We start from the raw sequence: 17,088 nt of genomic DNA, 5'->3' as shown, positions 1-17,088 counted from the left end.
GAAGGAGACAAAAACAGTTACATATCATGTCTTACTCCACCTTACAAAGGGAAAATCTGATTGATTGGTTGAGTCAGAACCCAGTGGAGTCAGTCCACCAGACAGTTTAAACCCCTGATCAAACTAGCATCTAACACACTATGTAGACCATGACTGTACCTGAGCACAAAGTTGACAGAGACAACACACTGGGGCTGGGAGTTCTTGTTGTTGTAGATAACAGTGGCCTGAGTCTCCACCCACACAAAGCCACCTATCTTAGCCAGCATGCGGTACTGGCCTGTGCTCACCTGGCCCTTAACAAACACTGGAGAGAGCCAAAGAAAGAAGAAAAGGGTGAGAGAAGAGGAAAGAGAGACTGCAAGTAGCTACCTAGTACTTCAACAATATATTACGTACTTATTTATGTGGGGATGCTTACAGTTGTGATGGGTCTTAGTGAGGTAGTCTGCGTCCAAGGCATGGTAGTACTCATACACAGAGCGATTTATCAGGTCCTCTGGATCATAGCCCATCAGCTCAGTGATCCTGGACAACACAGAGTTAGGGGACAGGTTAATCCTGCTGCTTACTGGAGTGCCATTCAATCTATTGGACACAAGGTGGATCTGTGGCACTACATTCAGGAGCTACCTATTATTTTAAATCACATCTTTGTGTGAATACAAGTCATTTAACTTTTCAAGGAAAAAAATCTAACGCAACATATATTCTTACAACAATAGCCCTTATTCTTATATTGAGTAAAGCTTTGTGTTACATTCAGTATTCTTCTACTACATTATTCATGCTGGTGCTGCAGTCAGCGGAATGGTAGGTCTCAGTTTCACCTCTCGTCACAATAGGTGAACTTCATGTCCAGTGTGTGGCGGCTGAGGAAGGTCTTGGTGTCCAATGGCGCCTCGATGTTGGAGGGGTGGGGGATGGGGTCACAGACTAGCACCAGGTAGGAGACAGGCGGCTCCTTGTGCCCAATGGGGCTCTGCTCAGTTGGGGCTTCATGGACTCGCACATGGCCTGAGCAGTGGAGAACCTTCCAGGTGGATGATTTGACATTGACAGTGCGCCCCCTGCTGGTGAGGGTACATTTCATCCGCAGGAAGAAGCTGCGCTCTGTGTTTGGTCCATTGGACTTTTTAGAGGTCCCTGACCAGGCAGAGGAGAGAGAGAAGGTTAAGGTTACTAAATAAACAATTACATTTAGTGTTGGTGCGATGTGCAAAAAAGGAATGGTGCCAGTGAAGCAGAGTGAATACCAAGGGAAAAGACAGTAGCCCACTAATCAACCTGACCTCGGGGCTGGAGTGGGAAATGATAACTACTTCTACAGGCTCCGACTTTTGCTTGGAGCTGCTAAATTGAGCCCCACACTACTTGTTTCACTGATATTCCAGAGTGCTGTGTGTAGCAGAGTCTATTCTCAGTAGGAACCTTTAGTTTGAGTGTGTATTCACATTTGTGGGTCTCACCTGTTCTGTGTACCAGGATCTCCCTTAGCTCCTCGTGGTCACAGGGGTGTGTGTACTCAAACACACTAAGTCCTGTCAGGTCAAACTGCACATGGACAGAAGAGGAAGGATGTTTAGAAATAACATATTCATGTCAAGGAAAGAACAGCAAATGTGACTATTTTCAGGAAACTAGGCGTATGTCATCCATTACTACTTCACAGGAGAGCCATTTGAAAGTAAACTTTTTATAAAATCTAAATACGTTTTTTTTGGGGCAGAAATGCCATCTCGAACATGTGGACTTTCATGTGCCTTAATAACAAACTTGTATGCCATCTGTAAATACAAATGATATTGTTATATGTTACGAGCCTAGTTGGTTTAGCCACAGAAACACAGGAAACTTCCCACTAGCCAATAATGGCTGAGATAATGGGTGGGCTGGACAAGCCGAGAGATGAGTTCGGCTTGGTCTGCCATATACCATGCTTCTGTCTGTAAAATGAGCTGGTCAGTACGTGTTGGTAATCCTTTCTAAGGCGCAACTTTTTTGAAAGATATCATGTAGTAGAACTACAAAGGTGTTGTTCTCCACTTTCCAAAGGATCGAGTTTTGAAATTAGTGGGATGCACGATGGAATTTGAGTATGACAACAACGCGTTTGACTGCAAATATGCAGACAGAGTCGAAAAGAAAACATACAGCTGTTGTATAAAACACCTGTCTCCAGATTTATCAAACAGAAATTTGCATCCTGTAGCGCATACTCCAAAAGGTTCTGGGACACTAAAGTCCATGGAGAATAAGAGCACCTCCTCCCAGCTGCCCACTGCACTGAGGCTAGGGAACACGGTCACCACTGATAAATCTACAATAACTGAGCATTTCAATAAGCATTTCTCTACAGCTGGCCATGCTTTCCACCTGGCTACCCCTACCCCTATCAACAGCACCGCACCCCCCACAGCAACTTGCCAGAGCCTCCCCCATTTCTCCTTCACCCAAACCCAGATAGCTGATGTTCTGAAAGAGCTGCGAAATCTGGACCGCTACAAATCAGCTGGGCTAGACAATCTGGACCCTCACTTTTTTAAAAATGATCTGCCGAAATTGTTGCAACCCCTATTACTAGCCTGTTCAACCTCTCATATCGTCTGAGATCCCCAAAGATTAGAAAGCTGTCGCGGTCATCCCCCTCTTCAAAGGGGGTGACACTCTTGACCCAAACTGCTACAGATCTATAATCACATTGTATGATTTTTAAGTAATTAATTTGCATTTTATTGCATGACATAAGTATTTGATACATCAGAAAAGCAGAACCAAATATTTGGTACAGAAAACTTTGTTTGCAATTACAGAGATCATACATTTCCTGTAGTTCTTGACCAGCTTTTCACACACTGCAGCAGGGATTTTGTCCCTCCTCCATACAGACCTTCTCCAGATCCTTCAGGTATCCAATAAATGTCGTTCCACTTCATGATTGTGTCCCACTTGTTGTTGATTCTTCACAAAAAAATACAGTTTTATATCTTTATGTTTGAAGCCTGAAATGTGGCAAAAGGTCGCAAAGTTCAAGGGGGCCGAATACTTTCGCAAGGCACTGTACATAGGCGTACAGAGACCGATTATCAGCAATCATAACTCCTGTGTTCCAATGGCACACTATGTTCGCTAATCCAAGTTTATAATTTAAAAAAGTCTGATAATTAGAAAACCCTTTTGCAATTATGTTAGAACAGCTGAAAACTGATGTGCTGATGATTAAAGCAGCAATAAACTGACCTTCTTCAGATTAGTTGAGTATCTGGAACATCAGCATTTGTGGGTTTGATTACAGGCTCAAAATGGCCAGAAACAAAGACCTTTCTTCTGAAACTCGTCAGTCTATTCTTGTTCTGAGAAACGAAGTCTCTTCCATGCGAGAAATTGCCAAAACACTGAAGATCTCGTACAACGCTGTGTACTACTCCCTTCACAGAACAGAGCAAACTGGCCCTAACCAGAATAGAAAGAGGAGTGGGAGGCCCGGGTGCACAACTGAGCAAGAGGACAAGTACATCAGAGTGTCTAGTTTGAGAAACAGACGCCTCACAAGTCCTAAACCAAAAGACTCCACATGTCTAAACTAGAGGTCGACCGATTAAATCGGCATGGCCGATTAATTAGGGCCAATTTCAAGTTTTCATAACAATCGGTAATCAGCCTTTTTAGACGCCGATTACACTGCAATCCACGAGGAGATTGTGTGGCAGGCTGACCACCTGTTATGCAAGTGTAGCATCAAAAGGTAAGTTGCTAGCTAGCATTAAATTAATCTTGTAAAAAACAATCTTCACATAATCACTAGTTAACTACACATGGTTGATGATATTACTAGGGTAACTAGCTTGTCCTGCATTGCATATAATCAATGTGGTGCCTGTTAATTTATCATCGAATCACAGCCTACTTCAACTTCTCCAAACGGGTGATGATTTAACAAAAGCACATTCGCGAAAAAAGCACAATCGTTGCACAAATGTACCTAACCATAAACATAAATGCCTTTCTTAAAATCAATACACAAGTATATATTTTTAAAACTGCATATGAAGTTAAAAGAAAGTTAATATTGCCTGCTAACATTAATATGGAAATTGTGTCCCTTCTCTTGCGTTCAGTGCAAGCAGAGTCAGGGTATATGCAACAGTTTGGGCTGCCTGGCTCGTTGTGAACTGTGTGAAGACCATTTCTTCCTGACAAACCGTAATTAATTTGCCAGAATTTTACATAATTATGACATAACATTGAAGGTTGTGCAATGTAACAGCAATATTTAGACTTAGGGTTGCCACCCGTTCGATAAAATACGGAACGGTTCCATTTTTCACTGAAAGAATAAAGGTTTTGTTTTCGAAATGATAGTTTCTGGATTTGACCAAAGGCTCGTATTTCTGTGTGATTATTATATTATAATTAAGTCTATGATTTGATAGAGCAGTCTGACTGAGCGGTGGTAGGCAGCAGCACACTCGTAAGAATTCATTCAAACAGCACTTTACTGCGTTTGCCAGCAGCTCTTAGCAATGCTTGAAGCACAGCGCCGTTTATGACTTCAAGCCAATCAACTCCCGAGATTAGGCTGGCAATACTAAAATGCCTATAAGAACATCCAATAGTCAAAGCTATATGAAATACAAATGGTATAGAGAGAAATAGTCCTATAATTCCTATAATAACTACAACCTAAAACTTATTAACTGGGAATATTGAAGACTCATGTTAAAAGGAACCACCAGCTTTCATATGTTCTCATGTTCTGAGCAAGGAACTTAAATGTTAGCTTTTTACATGGCACATATTGCACTTTTACTTTCTTCTCCAACACTTTGTTTTTGCATTATTTAAACCAAATTGAACATTTCATTATTTATTTGAGACTAAATTGATGTATTATATTAAGTTAAAATAGAAGTGTTCAGTGTTCATTCAGTATTGTTGTAATTGTCATTAGTACAGATATATACATCTATAAATAAATGGCCCGATTAAATTGGTATCGGCTTTTTTGGTCCTCCAATAAACCAGTATCAGCGTTGAAAAATCATAATCGGTCGACCTCTAGTCTAAACCAAAGACTCCACTATGAAAGTAACCATTTAAATTTTCATCATGTCACTGTGATAACTGTTGATAGACGTAGCTGGTAAATTCCCTCTGGCTATCTACTCTGATTTCAGAGCACTCGTCTGACTGTGCCAGAGGGCAGAATAAATGACGAATTTATGAACGCTAAACACCCATTGAATATGGCCGGTGTCATTAAACGTTGAGGAATAAAAGCGTAAGAAAAAAGCGTAATTAAATTGTTGCCAGCAGCAGTCAGCAACACTCTGGATAACATAAAGACAGCCTAACCAGCTCTGCTAGAGCAAGTAAAATGGTCAGAGAAAGCAGTTCCCTCATTTGTGTATGGAAGTAGCTAGCAAGCTAGCCAACGTTAGCTTGGGTGCTTGACTGCGGTTAGGTCAGAATGCTCGGATCAACCCTACTCCTCGGCCAGAGGGACCATCCAGTGTGCTCTCTGAACGCTCCGAGAGCAAAACGCTCTGAATTTACATAACTGACAATGCTCTGAGTTTCAGTTTACGAACGCCCAGAGCACACACTTTGGCACTTCAGATTGAATTTACAAACACACCCATTCTATAAACCAGGTATTAGTCTTGACATTTTTGGTTGTTTTGTACATGGCCTCACATGTGAATCCTTAAAAGAGCTGGGTGGGGATAAAGCTTAAGAGGGTGTGAACGATGCTGAATGGGTGTAGACAAAGAAGAGCTCTCCAGTAGGTGTACCAAAACATTCAAAGGCCATTTTCTCAAAAGTGGGGTTACAAGTTATTCAACTTTCAAAGCAGAATTACTTTCCCATTGTTCCTCAACTGTAGTGAATGATATACCATTTTGTAGCTCTGAGTCGCTACTTTTATACAATGTAAAAAACACAATTTCACATTTTGCTACATAAGACCGAATCGAGCTGGTCAGTCACAAATACAGGTAAGTTCCAAAATAAAGGAAATAACAACATAAAAAAGTGTCTTAAAGGGATAATCAAGCCCTAAATCACTAATTCCAATGATTAACAGTGTTAAATGCTACTAATATGTGAAATCAAGTTTTGGGAACAAATGTTTAATTTCGTAGTTATAACAAGGTTAGTAGAAACATGTGAAAATCTATTTTGGAAATCTGTTGCATCTCAAATTTACTACAAAGCACACAATGCAATGCTCTCTCTCTCTGGGCTGGCTGGCTAACTAGAACACATAGCTACTAAAGTCAATATCAGCATGTCAAATAGCTAGCTAGTTGTCAAAATCGGCTAAATAAAACTGTACTATCAATTTAGGAGTCTTACCTACCGAGTTCAACTTGAAGTTAGTCTCGGTCACTGAGCTATAAATGGCATCTCTGCCCAGAGGGAGAGCAGAGTAACATTGCTTTCCCACAGATACTTTTGAGGAGATGGGAAACTCCATTAGAATCGTGTTAACAAGTTTCCCATAAGTCATCAATGGGCCGCGCAGGGCATTCTGGGTGATTCTGGGAAAAGGACACCTCTCCTTCAAGGAGTGAATGCGAGTTAATAGGTCGTGAAAAATGCATTTTGTGAGATGATTAACTTGTTCTCTGAAATATCGTATAACTTTGGAATTGTGACATTACGCACATTCGAGGAAAATAGGCAGGTTTCTCAACACATACCCTGACTTTGGGAAGGTTATGTTTAGCTTAGCAACCGCGTGACACAGCATGACAACATGAATGCAATGGGTTGACAGTCAGTGGGTGGGGAGTTTCTTCATTCATTGCCCAATTGGATTCCAATCTCCTCCTTTCTGTAATATATCTCTCCATTTCCCACAGACACAGGGCACATTGCGACATGGTACTTCAAGGAGAAACGGAGTTGAACAATTTGGTACACCATTTAGAGTGAGCACACCTCACGAAATATATATACTTTGTCATGACAATATAAACGGATGGATGTATTCAAGACGGTATTCTCATACCATCGATTGGCTGATTTGTCGATCTGGAGTGCAGGTAATTGTTTAAAATATTGTGGGTTATCCCCATCTAGTGATGAGAATGATGTAGCTATGACTCAATACTACACAATATCCAGATTTTCACAGATGGACCACTTAGAAGTTAAATCATGGGTATTTTATTTTATTTTACCCACTGACAGAACATAGGCTTTCACCAAATTGACAGGAATATCATAATTGTATTTCTGGCGGCCCCTTTAATAGGGCGCTGTGCCACCACGAGCCAGAAGAGCTTCAATGCACCTTGGCATAGATTCTACAAGTGTCTAGAACTTTATTGGAGAGAAAACACAATTTTTCCACAAGAAATGACATCACTATGTTTTGTTGATGGTGGTGGAAAACGCTATCTCAGGCACCACTCCAGAATCTCCCATAAGTGTTCAATTGGGTTGAGATCTGGTTACGGAGATGGCCATGGCATATGGTGTACATCGTTTTCATGCTCATCAAACCATTCCATGACCACTTGTGTCCTGTGGAAGGGGGCATTGTCATCCTATGGGGACATAGCCATGGTAGCCAAAATAATAGCCTGCCCAGCATTTTTATACATGACCCTAAGCATGATGGGATGTTAACTGCTTAATTATAACTCACAAACCATCCCAGCGCCTCTTCAACCTCAGGAGGCTGAAGAAATTCGGCTTGTCACCAAAAGCACTCACAAACTTCTACAGATGCACAATCGAGAGCATCCTGGCGGGCTGTATCACCGCCTGGTATGGCAACTGCACCGCCCTCAACCGTAAGGCTCTCCAGAGGGTAGTGAGGTCTGCACAACGCATCACCGGGGGCAAACTACCTGCCCTCCAGGACACCTACACCACCCGATGTCACAGGAAGGCCATAAAGATCATCAAGGACATCAACCACCCGAGCCACTGCCTGTTCACCCCGCTATCATCCAGAAGGCGAGGTCAGTACAGGTGCATCAAAGCTGGGACCGAGAGACTGAAAAACAGCTTCTATCTCAAGGCCATCAGACTGTTAAACAGCCACCACTAACACTGACACTGACTCAACTCCAGCCACTTTAATAATGGGAATTGATGGGAAATGACGTAAATATATCACTAGCCACTTTAAACAATGCTACCTTATATAAATGTTACTTACCCTACATTATTAATCTCATATGCATACGTATATACTGTACTCTATATCATCGACGGTATCCTTATGTAATACATGTATCACTAGCCACTTTATACTATACTATGCCACTTTGTTTACATACTCATCTCATTTGTACATACTGTACTCGATACCATCTACTGTATCTTGCCTATGCTGCTCTGTACCATCACTCATTCATATATCCTTATGTACATATTCTTTATCCCCTTACACTGTGTACAAGACAGTAGTTTTGGAATTGTTAGTTAGATTACTTGTTATTACTGCATTGTCGGAACTAGAAGCACAAGCATTTCGCTACACTCGCACTAACATCTGCTAACCATGTGTATGTGACAAATAAAATTTGATTTGATTTGATTTTGTGTGGAAGCACCTGCTTTCAATATACTTCGTATCCCTCTTTTACTCAAGTCTTTCAATTTTTGGGGCATTCTTTATCGATCTATCCTAGTCAGTTCTGTCTCTAACGAGACACCAGACCTACCTGTGCCAGACCCAAGCACTTGTTGACATTTTCAGAGAGATAGATCATGTCCCCGTCTTTAGACAGCACCATGAGGAAGCCCTCCAGAGCCTTCAGATAGGAGCCATTCAGCTGGGAGTCCATCTCACTCTCCTCCTGCTCCTTCTCTACTGCCTTATCTTCTGGAAAAAGAGAGCGAGAGAGAGGGGTGAGGGGATGAGAAAGAGAATAAGAGAGGGAGGTAGCAGAAGGGACCGTGTGGCAGACATGGGGACATGAATAAAGCAGGATATATGATTACTAGCCAACACACATGCTTGTGTGGCAGGGTACTGCAACATACACAGAAACACTAAAAGGTTCCGTTCACATAGGCAGCCCAATTCTGATATTTGTTCCACTAATTGGTCTTTTGACCAATCACATCAGATATTTTTCAGAGCTGATCTGATTGGTCAAAAGACGAATTAGTGAATAATAAAAAGAAGAATTGGGTTGCCTGTCTAAACGCAGTCAAAAAGTGCCCAATTATTGATACCCTTGATAGAGACGAGCAAAAATTACTGTATAAAATAAATCATTTTAACCATTATTTTACCAGGTAAGTTGACCGAGAACACATTCTCATTTACAGCAATGACCTGGGGAATAGTTACAGGGGAGAGGAGGTCGATGAATGAGCCAATTGTAAGCTGGGGATGATTAGGTGGCCATGATGGGTTGAGGGCCAGATTGGGAATTTAGCCAGGACACCGGGGTTAACACCCCTACTCTTACGATAAGTGCCATGGGATCTTTAATGACCTCAGAGAGTCAGGACACCCGTTTAACGTCCCATCCGAAAGATGGCACCCTACACAGGGCAATGTCCCCAATCACGTCCCTGGGGAATTTGAATATTTTTAGACCAGAGGAAAGAGTGCCTCCTACTGGCCCTCCAACACCACTTCCAGCAGCATCTGGTCTCCTATCCAGGTACCAACTAGGACCAACCCTGCTTTGCTTCAGAAGCAAGCCAGCAGTGGGATGCAGGGTGGTATGCTGCTGGCAATTAATTGGCCCAGTGTCATCCGGGTTTGTCCAGGGTACGCCGTCATTGTAAATAAGAATTTGTTCTTAACTGACTTGCCAAGTTAAGTAAAATACTGCATGCTCAAAAAATGTGGAAATCATATTACAGTTGCTTAGAGAAAGAGATTGTTTAACAAGTAATAAAACATTTTCTCAAGAAAAGTCAGGAGTCAAAATTGACATCTGTTTTTAATACAGCACCTCACCTTAAGATTATTCATCCATACAGAATCCTTCCAGATCCATGATATCCTACGTCTGCGCTTATGGACTGCCCACTTCAAATCAAACCACAGGTATTCAATTAGTTTCAAGCCCTGAGACGGCAATTGCAAAATGCTGATTTTGTGGCCAATTAACCATGTCTTTGTGGATTGTGATATGTGCTTGGTGTTACCGTCTGATAGATCTATAAGTGGCTAAGTTTCAGCCTCCAGGCAACCAGGTTTTTGGCTAAAATGTCCTGGTACTGGGTAAAAATCATGATGCCTTTGACCTCAACAAGGCACCAGGACCAGTGGAAACAAAATAGCCCCATAATATCAAAGATCCACCACCATATTTGACTGTAGGTATGAGGTTCTTTTCTGCATGTTTCAATGCCAAACTCACCACTGGTGTGCGTGGCCAATGTGCTCTATTTTCATGTCATTTGTCTAAAGCACCACCTGGACTTTGCTAAACGGCATTGGCACTTGGATTGGAAAAGGTGCCCTAGTCAGATGACATGCAAATAGAGCTCTTTGGCCACACATACCAGCAGTGGGTTTGGCATTGAAATGAGAATACATAAGCAGAAAAGAACCCCATACCTACCGTAAAATATGGTGGTGGATCTTTGATGTTATGGGGCTATTTTGCTTCCACTGGTCCTGGGCCCGTGTTAACCCTTTAGACTTGTGGGAATTGGCCTATATGGATAGTAGTGATGGGCGATATGGCCAAAATATCACATCACTGTATTTTTCCAAATTTTCACAGTATGTCGGTATTTGATGCTTTTGAATAATACAAATTGTAAATTTGCTTTTTACATTTTTATTTTTATTTACATTTGTTTTAAAATAATGTCATCAATTGCTGCAATTCCACATTGTCACATAGTTCTGCAGGATATTGTCCAAAAAAAAATGAAGCCTTATTTTTAACCAAATCTTGCAATTGCAATTTGACTTGCGATTTAGATCAAAACACAAATTATTTTTATAATTCTATAGTTAGAATATAATAGTAGGCACTTTGAATACATTGTTATTTGACATGAAAACCCTATGGGGAAAAAGAAAGGAGAGGGTACTGCAACATACACAGAAACACTAAAGGCTCTGTTCACATAGGGGCGGCAGGGTAGCCTAGTGGTTAGAGCGTTGGACTAGTCACCGATTGGTCAAAAGACGAATTCGCGAAAACAGAGAGATTTAAAGAACTTGTGTCTGGGAACCCACAACACAATAAACACTCAAACAACAAAGCAGATCTCACGGGCATCTGAATCAGCCCAAATGACCTGTAGTCTTCCCAGGGGTGTCCAGGCTAACTAAGATGGAAACCATGAAATCCTTACTCTTTGTCATCAAGGCTTCAAGATCTGCCCACTGCTCATGTGGACAGGAGAATGCTATCCGCCTGAAGGCTGTCCCAACAATGTTGTGAAGCTCTAGTTTACAGTGAGTGTCTGTGAATCCCATCAGAATCCCATCAGCACAGTCTTCTCATTTCCCCTGTTCACCTTCATCCCCAGAAGGGAGGAGCAGCAGTGTATTGTGTTGATTTCTGCTGGTCAGACCCTGCCAGACACACCTTCTGTACAGGATCATTGGGAGGCTGTTTCTTTGTCCACCAGGTAGAAGCAATAACCTCCTGGGGCCTCAGCCAGATAGAGGCCCTTTCAAACCTCAGTGAGGGGCCAACCAAGACGCTTAGCATTGCTGACAGCCTGGCAAGACTGCAAAGTCAAACCGAGGAAGTCATTACCGTGGCGATATTCTCCCACTCCATAATTGTAGATGAGTTCAGTCACAATGTCATCATCCTCTGGCCCCAAGCCGACCATTGTCTTGCTCCATTTTCCATCATTAGGGCCCTTAGAAGTTGCCTTACATCCTTCTTCAAACTTTTTGTGAAGCACAATCTTCATGCCGAGCATATCTCGGTGAAAGGCGGCCGTTTTGCTTCTGTCTCCCACTTTGAAAACTAAATGCAAGGCTCGCCTCAAAGCCACTATGAGCCAAGTGAGTTTGCTACATACTATACGATTATATATATATATACATATATACACACACACACACATATATATCACGCTCAGTTTGTCTACGTTGATTAAGGATCCTTGCAATTGATTGCCATATAGAAAAGAGAAAGGATAAACAGAAGAAACAAGACAGAAAAACAAAAACACCCTGAGGCATGATCATTGTCATTGTTTTAATTCTCTCTTAACGTGGTAAGGTTTCCCATTACCTTCTGCTGCCGTAACAGCAGTAACAAATTTCCAAGCGGAAACACTTCTTCACACTCAACCTTTAAGTCTTTATTGAAGACTCATCTCTTCAGTTGGTCCTATGATTGAGTGTCATCTGGCCCAGGAGTGTGAAGGTGAATGGAAAGGCACTGGAGCAACGAACCGCCCTTGCTGTCTCGCCGGTTCCCCTCTCTTCCCTGGGATTCTCTGCCTCTAACCCTATTACAGAGGCTGAGTCACTGGCTTACTGATACTCTTCCATGCATCACTTGAGTGGGTTGAGTCACTGACGTGATCTTCCTGTCCGGGTTGGCGCTCCCCCTTGGGTAGTGCCGTGTCTCAGGATGGTAAGTTGGTGGTTGAAGAAAACCCTCTAGTGGTGTGGGGGCTGTGCTTTGGCAAAGTGGGTGGGGTTATATCCTTCCTGTTTGGCTCTGTCCGGGGGTATCGTCGGATGGGGCCAGTGTCTCACGACCCCTCCTGTCTCAGCCTCCAGTATTTATGCTGCAGTAGTTTGTGTGTCGGGGGGCTAGGGTCAGTCTATTATATCTGGAGTATTTCTCCTGCACCCTCAACAACCACTGTGATTATTATTATTATTATTATTATTATTTCACCCTGCTGGTCATCTACGAACATTTGAACATCTTAGCCATGTTCCGTTATAATCTCCACCCGGCACAGCCAGAAGAGGACTGGCCACCCCTCATAGCCTGGTTCCTCTCTAGGTTTCTTCCTAGGTTCTGGCCATTCTAGGGAGTTTTTCCTAGCCACCGTGCCTCTACACCTGCATTGCTTGTTGTTTGGGATTTTAGGCTGGGTTTCTGTAAGGCACTTTGAGATAACAGCTGATGTAAGAAGGACTTTATAAATACATTTGATTTGAACACCACATCTTCTGTAACACCACAGCTGACCTTACAAACTTATCAACATCAAAGAAATCTGCCAATTTGACAGATTTCCCAAAAGTCTGATACAGGAACCCATTTACCTCCTCTAAATTGTAAATTTAGTCATCACCAGTTGCATATCATATCAAAAGAGATCCTTCTCCTGATCCTCCTCAACTGAGGCTACATACCACTGACTCCCCTCAGCCACATCCCTCTCAACTTTCCCCACTCGCACCCCATCACTCGTACCGGGCATCTCACCAGTCTGGGAAAATGGCTCCCCAAATCTGTCCTTACTTCCACCAACAATATTTTTCTGCTGCATAACAGACGCTATGTTCCCCTCTGGTACAAGCTGCAACTCAGTACCCTCAACATGGACAACTTGTTCCTCTGCAACAGGTGCTTGTGGCCACTACCACTGTCGGCCCACCTCTCCCTGGCCAGGCGTTACGAGGATCACCTGCGTCCCTCCCTCCGCCTTCTCCCTTTTCGGGCAAGCATATCACTTATGGCCAACATCCCCAATTTCAAAACACTGTTGACTACCTGTAATAGCATAAGCCATATACAGTCTGTAGTCACACTCAACTTTAAACGATACCTACAAAGTCCAAAAACTAACACTTGTCACCGAAACGATATAACCGGTTTCAGAGCCGGGTGTTTGCAACCCAACGGGACAATCTTAATAGAACTTGCAAACTTCCCAAACAGCAATAACTCACGCTCCAATTACTCATTGGGAATAAACGGCGGTACATTCAAAATCATTACCCTTGTTGGCGGAGAGAAAAAGCGGCGTAACTTGAATAAACATGCCTTTAAGAAGTACACCATGCTCAACAAGGCACTTTTAACTTTTTAGGGATGGGGGCAGTATTCGTAAATTCAGATGAATGACGTGCCCAAAGTAAACTACCTGTTACTCAGGCCCAGAAGCTAGGATATGCATATAATTGGTCGTATTGGATAGAAAACACTCTGAAGTTTCTAAAACTGATAAAATAATGTCTATGAGTATAACAGAACTGGTATAGCAGGCGAAAACCAGAGGTAACTCCACCCTGATTTTAATTTTTTTTTTGAGTTCACAGCTCATCCAAATCCTTGTTTTTGAGAGATTCAAAGGAATACCTCACATATTGCAGTTCCTAGATGTCAACAGTCTTTAGAAAGGGTTACAGGCTTGTTTTTTGAAAAATTACTCAAGGTGGCTCTCATTTTGCGCGCACCTCGTTATTTATCTCCGGCATAAAACATATCATTTATTTACATATTAGGGGTACCTGAGGATTGATTCGAAACATTGTTTGACTTGGCTGGACGAAGTTCATTGGTAACTTTTGGGATTCCTTTGTATACACGTTGAACGAGTGGATTAATGAATCAAACGCAGATCCTAAACGGACTTTTTGGGGATGTAAAGAAGGACTTTATCGAACAAAACAACCATTTGTTGTGTAGCTGGGACCCTTGGGGTTGCAAACAGAGGAAGATCTTCAAAGGTAAGTGATTTATTTTATCGCTATTTCTGACTTTTGTGACACCTCTGCTGGTTTGGAAAATGTTTAATGCTTTTGAGTGTGGGGTGCCGTCCTCAGATAGTCGCATGGTATGCTTTCGCCGTAAAGCCTTTTTGAAATCTGACAACGTGGTTGGATTAACAAGTTATGCTTTTAAACGATGTAAGACACTTGTTTGTTTGTTCATGAATGTTTAATATTACGATGTTTGTATTTTTCACTGGATGTTGTCGAGGTGGGACACCATCCCAAAGAAGTTATTTAACTTCTCTAGGGCAGCATTTGGAATTTTTGATGAAAAGCATGCCAAAATTAAACTGCCTTCTACTCAGGCCCAGAAGATAGGACATGCGGGCCTCCCGGGTGGCGCAGTGGTTAAGGGCGCTGTACTGCAGCGCCAGCTGTGCCATCAGAGTCCCTGGGTTCGCGCCCAGGCTCTGTCGTAACCGGCCGCGACCGGGAGGTCCGTGGGGCGACGCACAATTGGCCTAGCGTCGTCCGGGTTAGGGAGGGATTGGTCGGTAGGGATCTCCTTGTCTCATCGCGCACCAGCGACTCCTGTGGCGGGCCGGGCGCAGTGCGTGCTAGCCAAGGTGGCCAGGTGCACGGTGTTGCCTCCGACACATTGGTGCGGCTGGCTTCCGGGTTGGATGAGCGCTGTGTTAAGAAGCAATATGGCTGGTTGGGTTGTGTATCGGAGGACGCATGACATTCAGCCTTCGTTTCTCCCGAGCCCGTATGAGACCGACCGACCGAGACAGACAGACCGACAGACAGACCGAGACACAGACCGACCGAGACAGACCGACCAAGACAGACACAGACACAGACACAGACAGACAGACAGAGACAGACAGACCGAGAGACAGACAGACCGAGACACCGACAAACACAGACCGACAGACAGAGAGACCGACCGAGACACAGACAGACCGACCGAAACACAGACAGACCGACCAAGACAGACAGCCCGAGAGAGACCGACAGACAGCCCGAGAGAGACCGACAGACAGCCCGAGAGAGACAGGCCGAGACAGCCAGAGAGAGACAGGCCGACACAGACCGAGACCGACAGACAGACCGAGATGGCAAAAGAGAGAGACGGCAAAAGAGAGAGACGGCAAAAGAGCTGAATCAAGTAGCGGATAATTATAAAAATTGACATTACATACTGTGTATTAAATTTAACAAACCAAATATCATTATAGAAGGTCAAGTAAAAACCCAAACCGGTCCATTCATCAATACCGGTATATAGCCCAATAGGGCTAAATTGAAATGACAGACAGACAGAGACAGACCGACAGAAACAAACAGACAGACCGAGAGACAGACCGAGAGACAGACAGACCGAGACACCGACAAACACAGACCGACAGACAGAGAGACCGACCGAGACACAGACAGACCGACCGAGACACACACAGACCGACCGAGACACAGACAGACCGACCAAGACAGACAGCCCGAGAGAGACCGACAGACAGCCCGAGAGAGACCGACAGACAGCCCGAGAGAGACCGACAGACAGCCCGATAGAGACAGCCCGAGAGAGACAGGCCGAGACAGCCAGAGAGAGACAGGCCGAGAGAGACAGAGAGAGACAGGCCGAGACAGACAGGCCGAGACAGACAGACAGACAGGCCGAGACAGACAGACAGGCCGAGACAGACAGACAGGCCGAGACAGACAAAGACAGACAGAGACCGACACAGACCGAGACCGACAGACAGACCGAGATGGCAAAAGAGAGAGACGGCAAAAGAGAGAGACGGCAAAAGAGCTGAATCAAGTAGCGGAGTAAATTATAAAAATTGACATTACATACTGTGTATTAAATTTAACAAACCAAACATTAAATATCATTATAGAAGGTAAAGTAAAAACCCAAACCGGTCCATTCATCAATACCGGTATATAGTCAAATACGCTATACCAGCCAGGATAGGGCTAAATTGAAATGTTTTTTAAAGAAGAAATATGAAAAAACACATCTGCATAACCAAGGTAGCAATTGAAAGGGAACAGTTAACTGGAAAAGTATTAGACCAAAAGGAGAGGACACAACAGTTCACCTGACAAGACTGAATCCAAACATCACACTGTTGATCTTATGTCCATTTTACATTTACTGTACTTTTTTCCTCATTTGTTGATCTGAAAACACTCTGGATACATTCAGTAACATAAGACTATTCCTGGAAAATGGTGCAACATAATACAAAACAATGAAGGGTTTGAGTGAGAGGACTAACTGGTGTTTCCAAGTGGCCCCCCACACACACACACACCTCTCCATATTGCCTCTTGCGATATGGATATTGTGAACGCCAATATCACAATTCCGATTAAAATGATATTAATCGTGCAGGCCTAATGTATAGCATGTTACTGTACAGCCACTACGTTCCAATTGAGGCTCTTATTGGTGCCCAAATCTGCCACTTTCAACCAATATACATACG

The 17,088-nt window shown here is 43.2% G+C and overlaps 1 protein-coding gene and 1 pseudogene across 20 annotated transcripts in view; both read right to left on the bottom strand.

The window, feature by feature from the left end:
* Positions 1-17,088, bottom strand: part of LOC110505629 (hypoxia-inducible factor 1-alpha) — a 31,875-nt gene that overhangs the window by 5,852 nt on the left and 8,935 nt on the right. For 6 of the 20 annotated variants that reach the window (XM_021584969.3, XM_090220843.1, XM_036962421.2 and 3 more), the window contains exons 3-7: positions 8,688-8,845; positions 1,470-1,554; positions 831-1,146; positions 422-528; positions 160-307 (exon numbers count right to left, since the gene is read on the bottom strand). In XM_021584969.3, the coding sequence (XP_021440644.2) occupies positions 160-307; positions 422-528; positions 831-1,146; positions 1,470-1,554; positions 8,688-8,845 (814 nt within the window). Of the gene's footprint in view, positions 1-159; positions 308-421; positions 529-830; positions 1,147-1,469; positions 1,555-8,687; positions 8,849-9,943; positions 10,016-17,088 lie in introns of all 20 variants that reach the window. The other 14 variants (XM_021584968.3, XM_036962422.2, XM_036962419.2 and 11 more) reach the window with 3 other exon arrangements.
* On the bottom strand, positions 11,058-11,960 carry LOC110505630 (glyoxalase domain-containing protein 4 pseudogene; annotated as a pseudogene).

This window comes from Oncorhynchus mykiss, chromosome 25, assembly GCF_057628025.1.
Source record: "Oncorhynchus mykiss isolate SJ-2025 chromosome 25, ASM5762802v1, whole genome shotgun sequence".
Classification (NCBI taxonomy): Eukaryota; Metazoa; Chordata; class Actinopteri; order Salmoniformes; family Salmonidae; genus Oncorhynchus; species Oncorhynchus mykiss.
The sequence above is the reverse complement of the archived record's forward strand: the minus strand, read 5'-3'. Positions and strand labels throughout refer to the sequence as shown.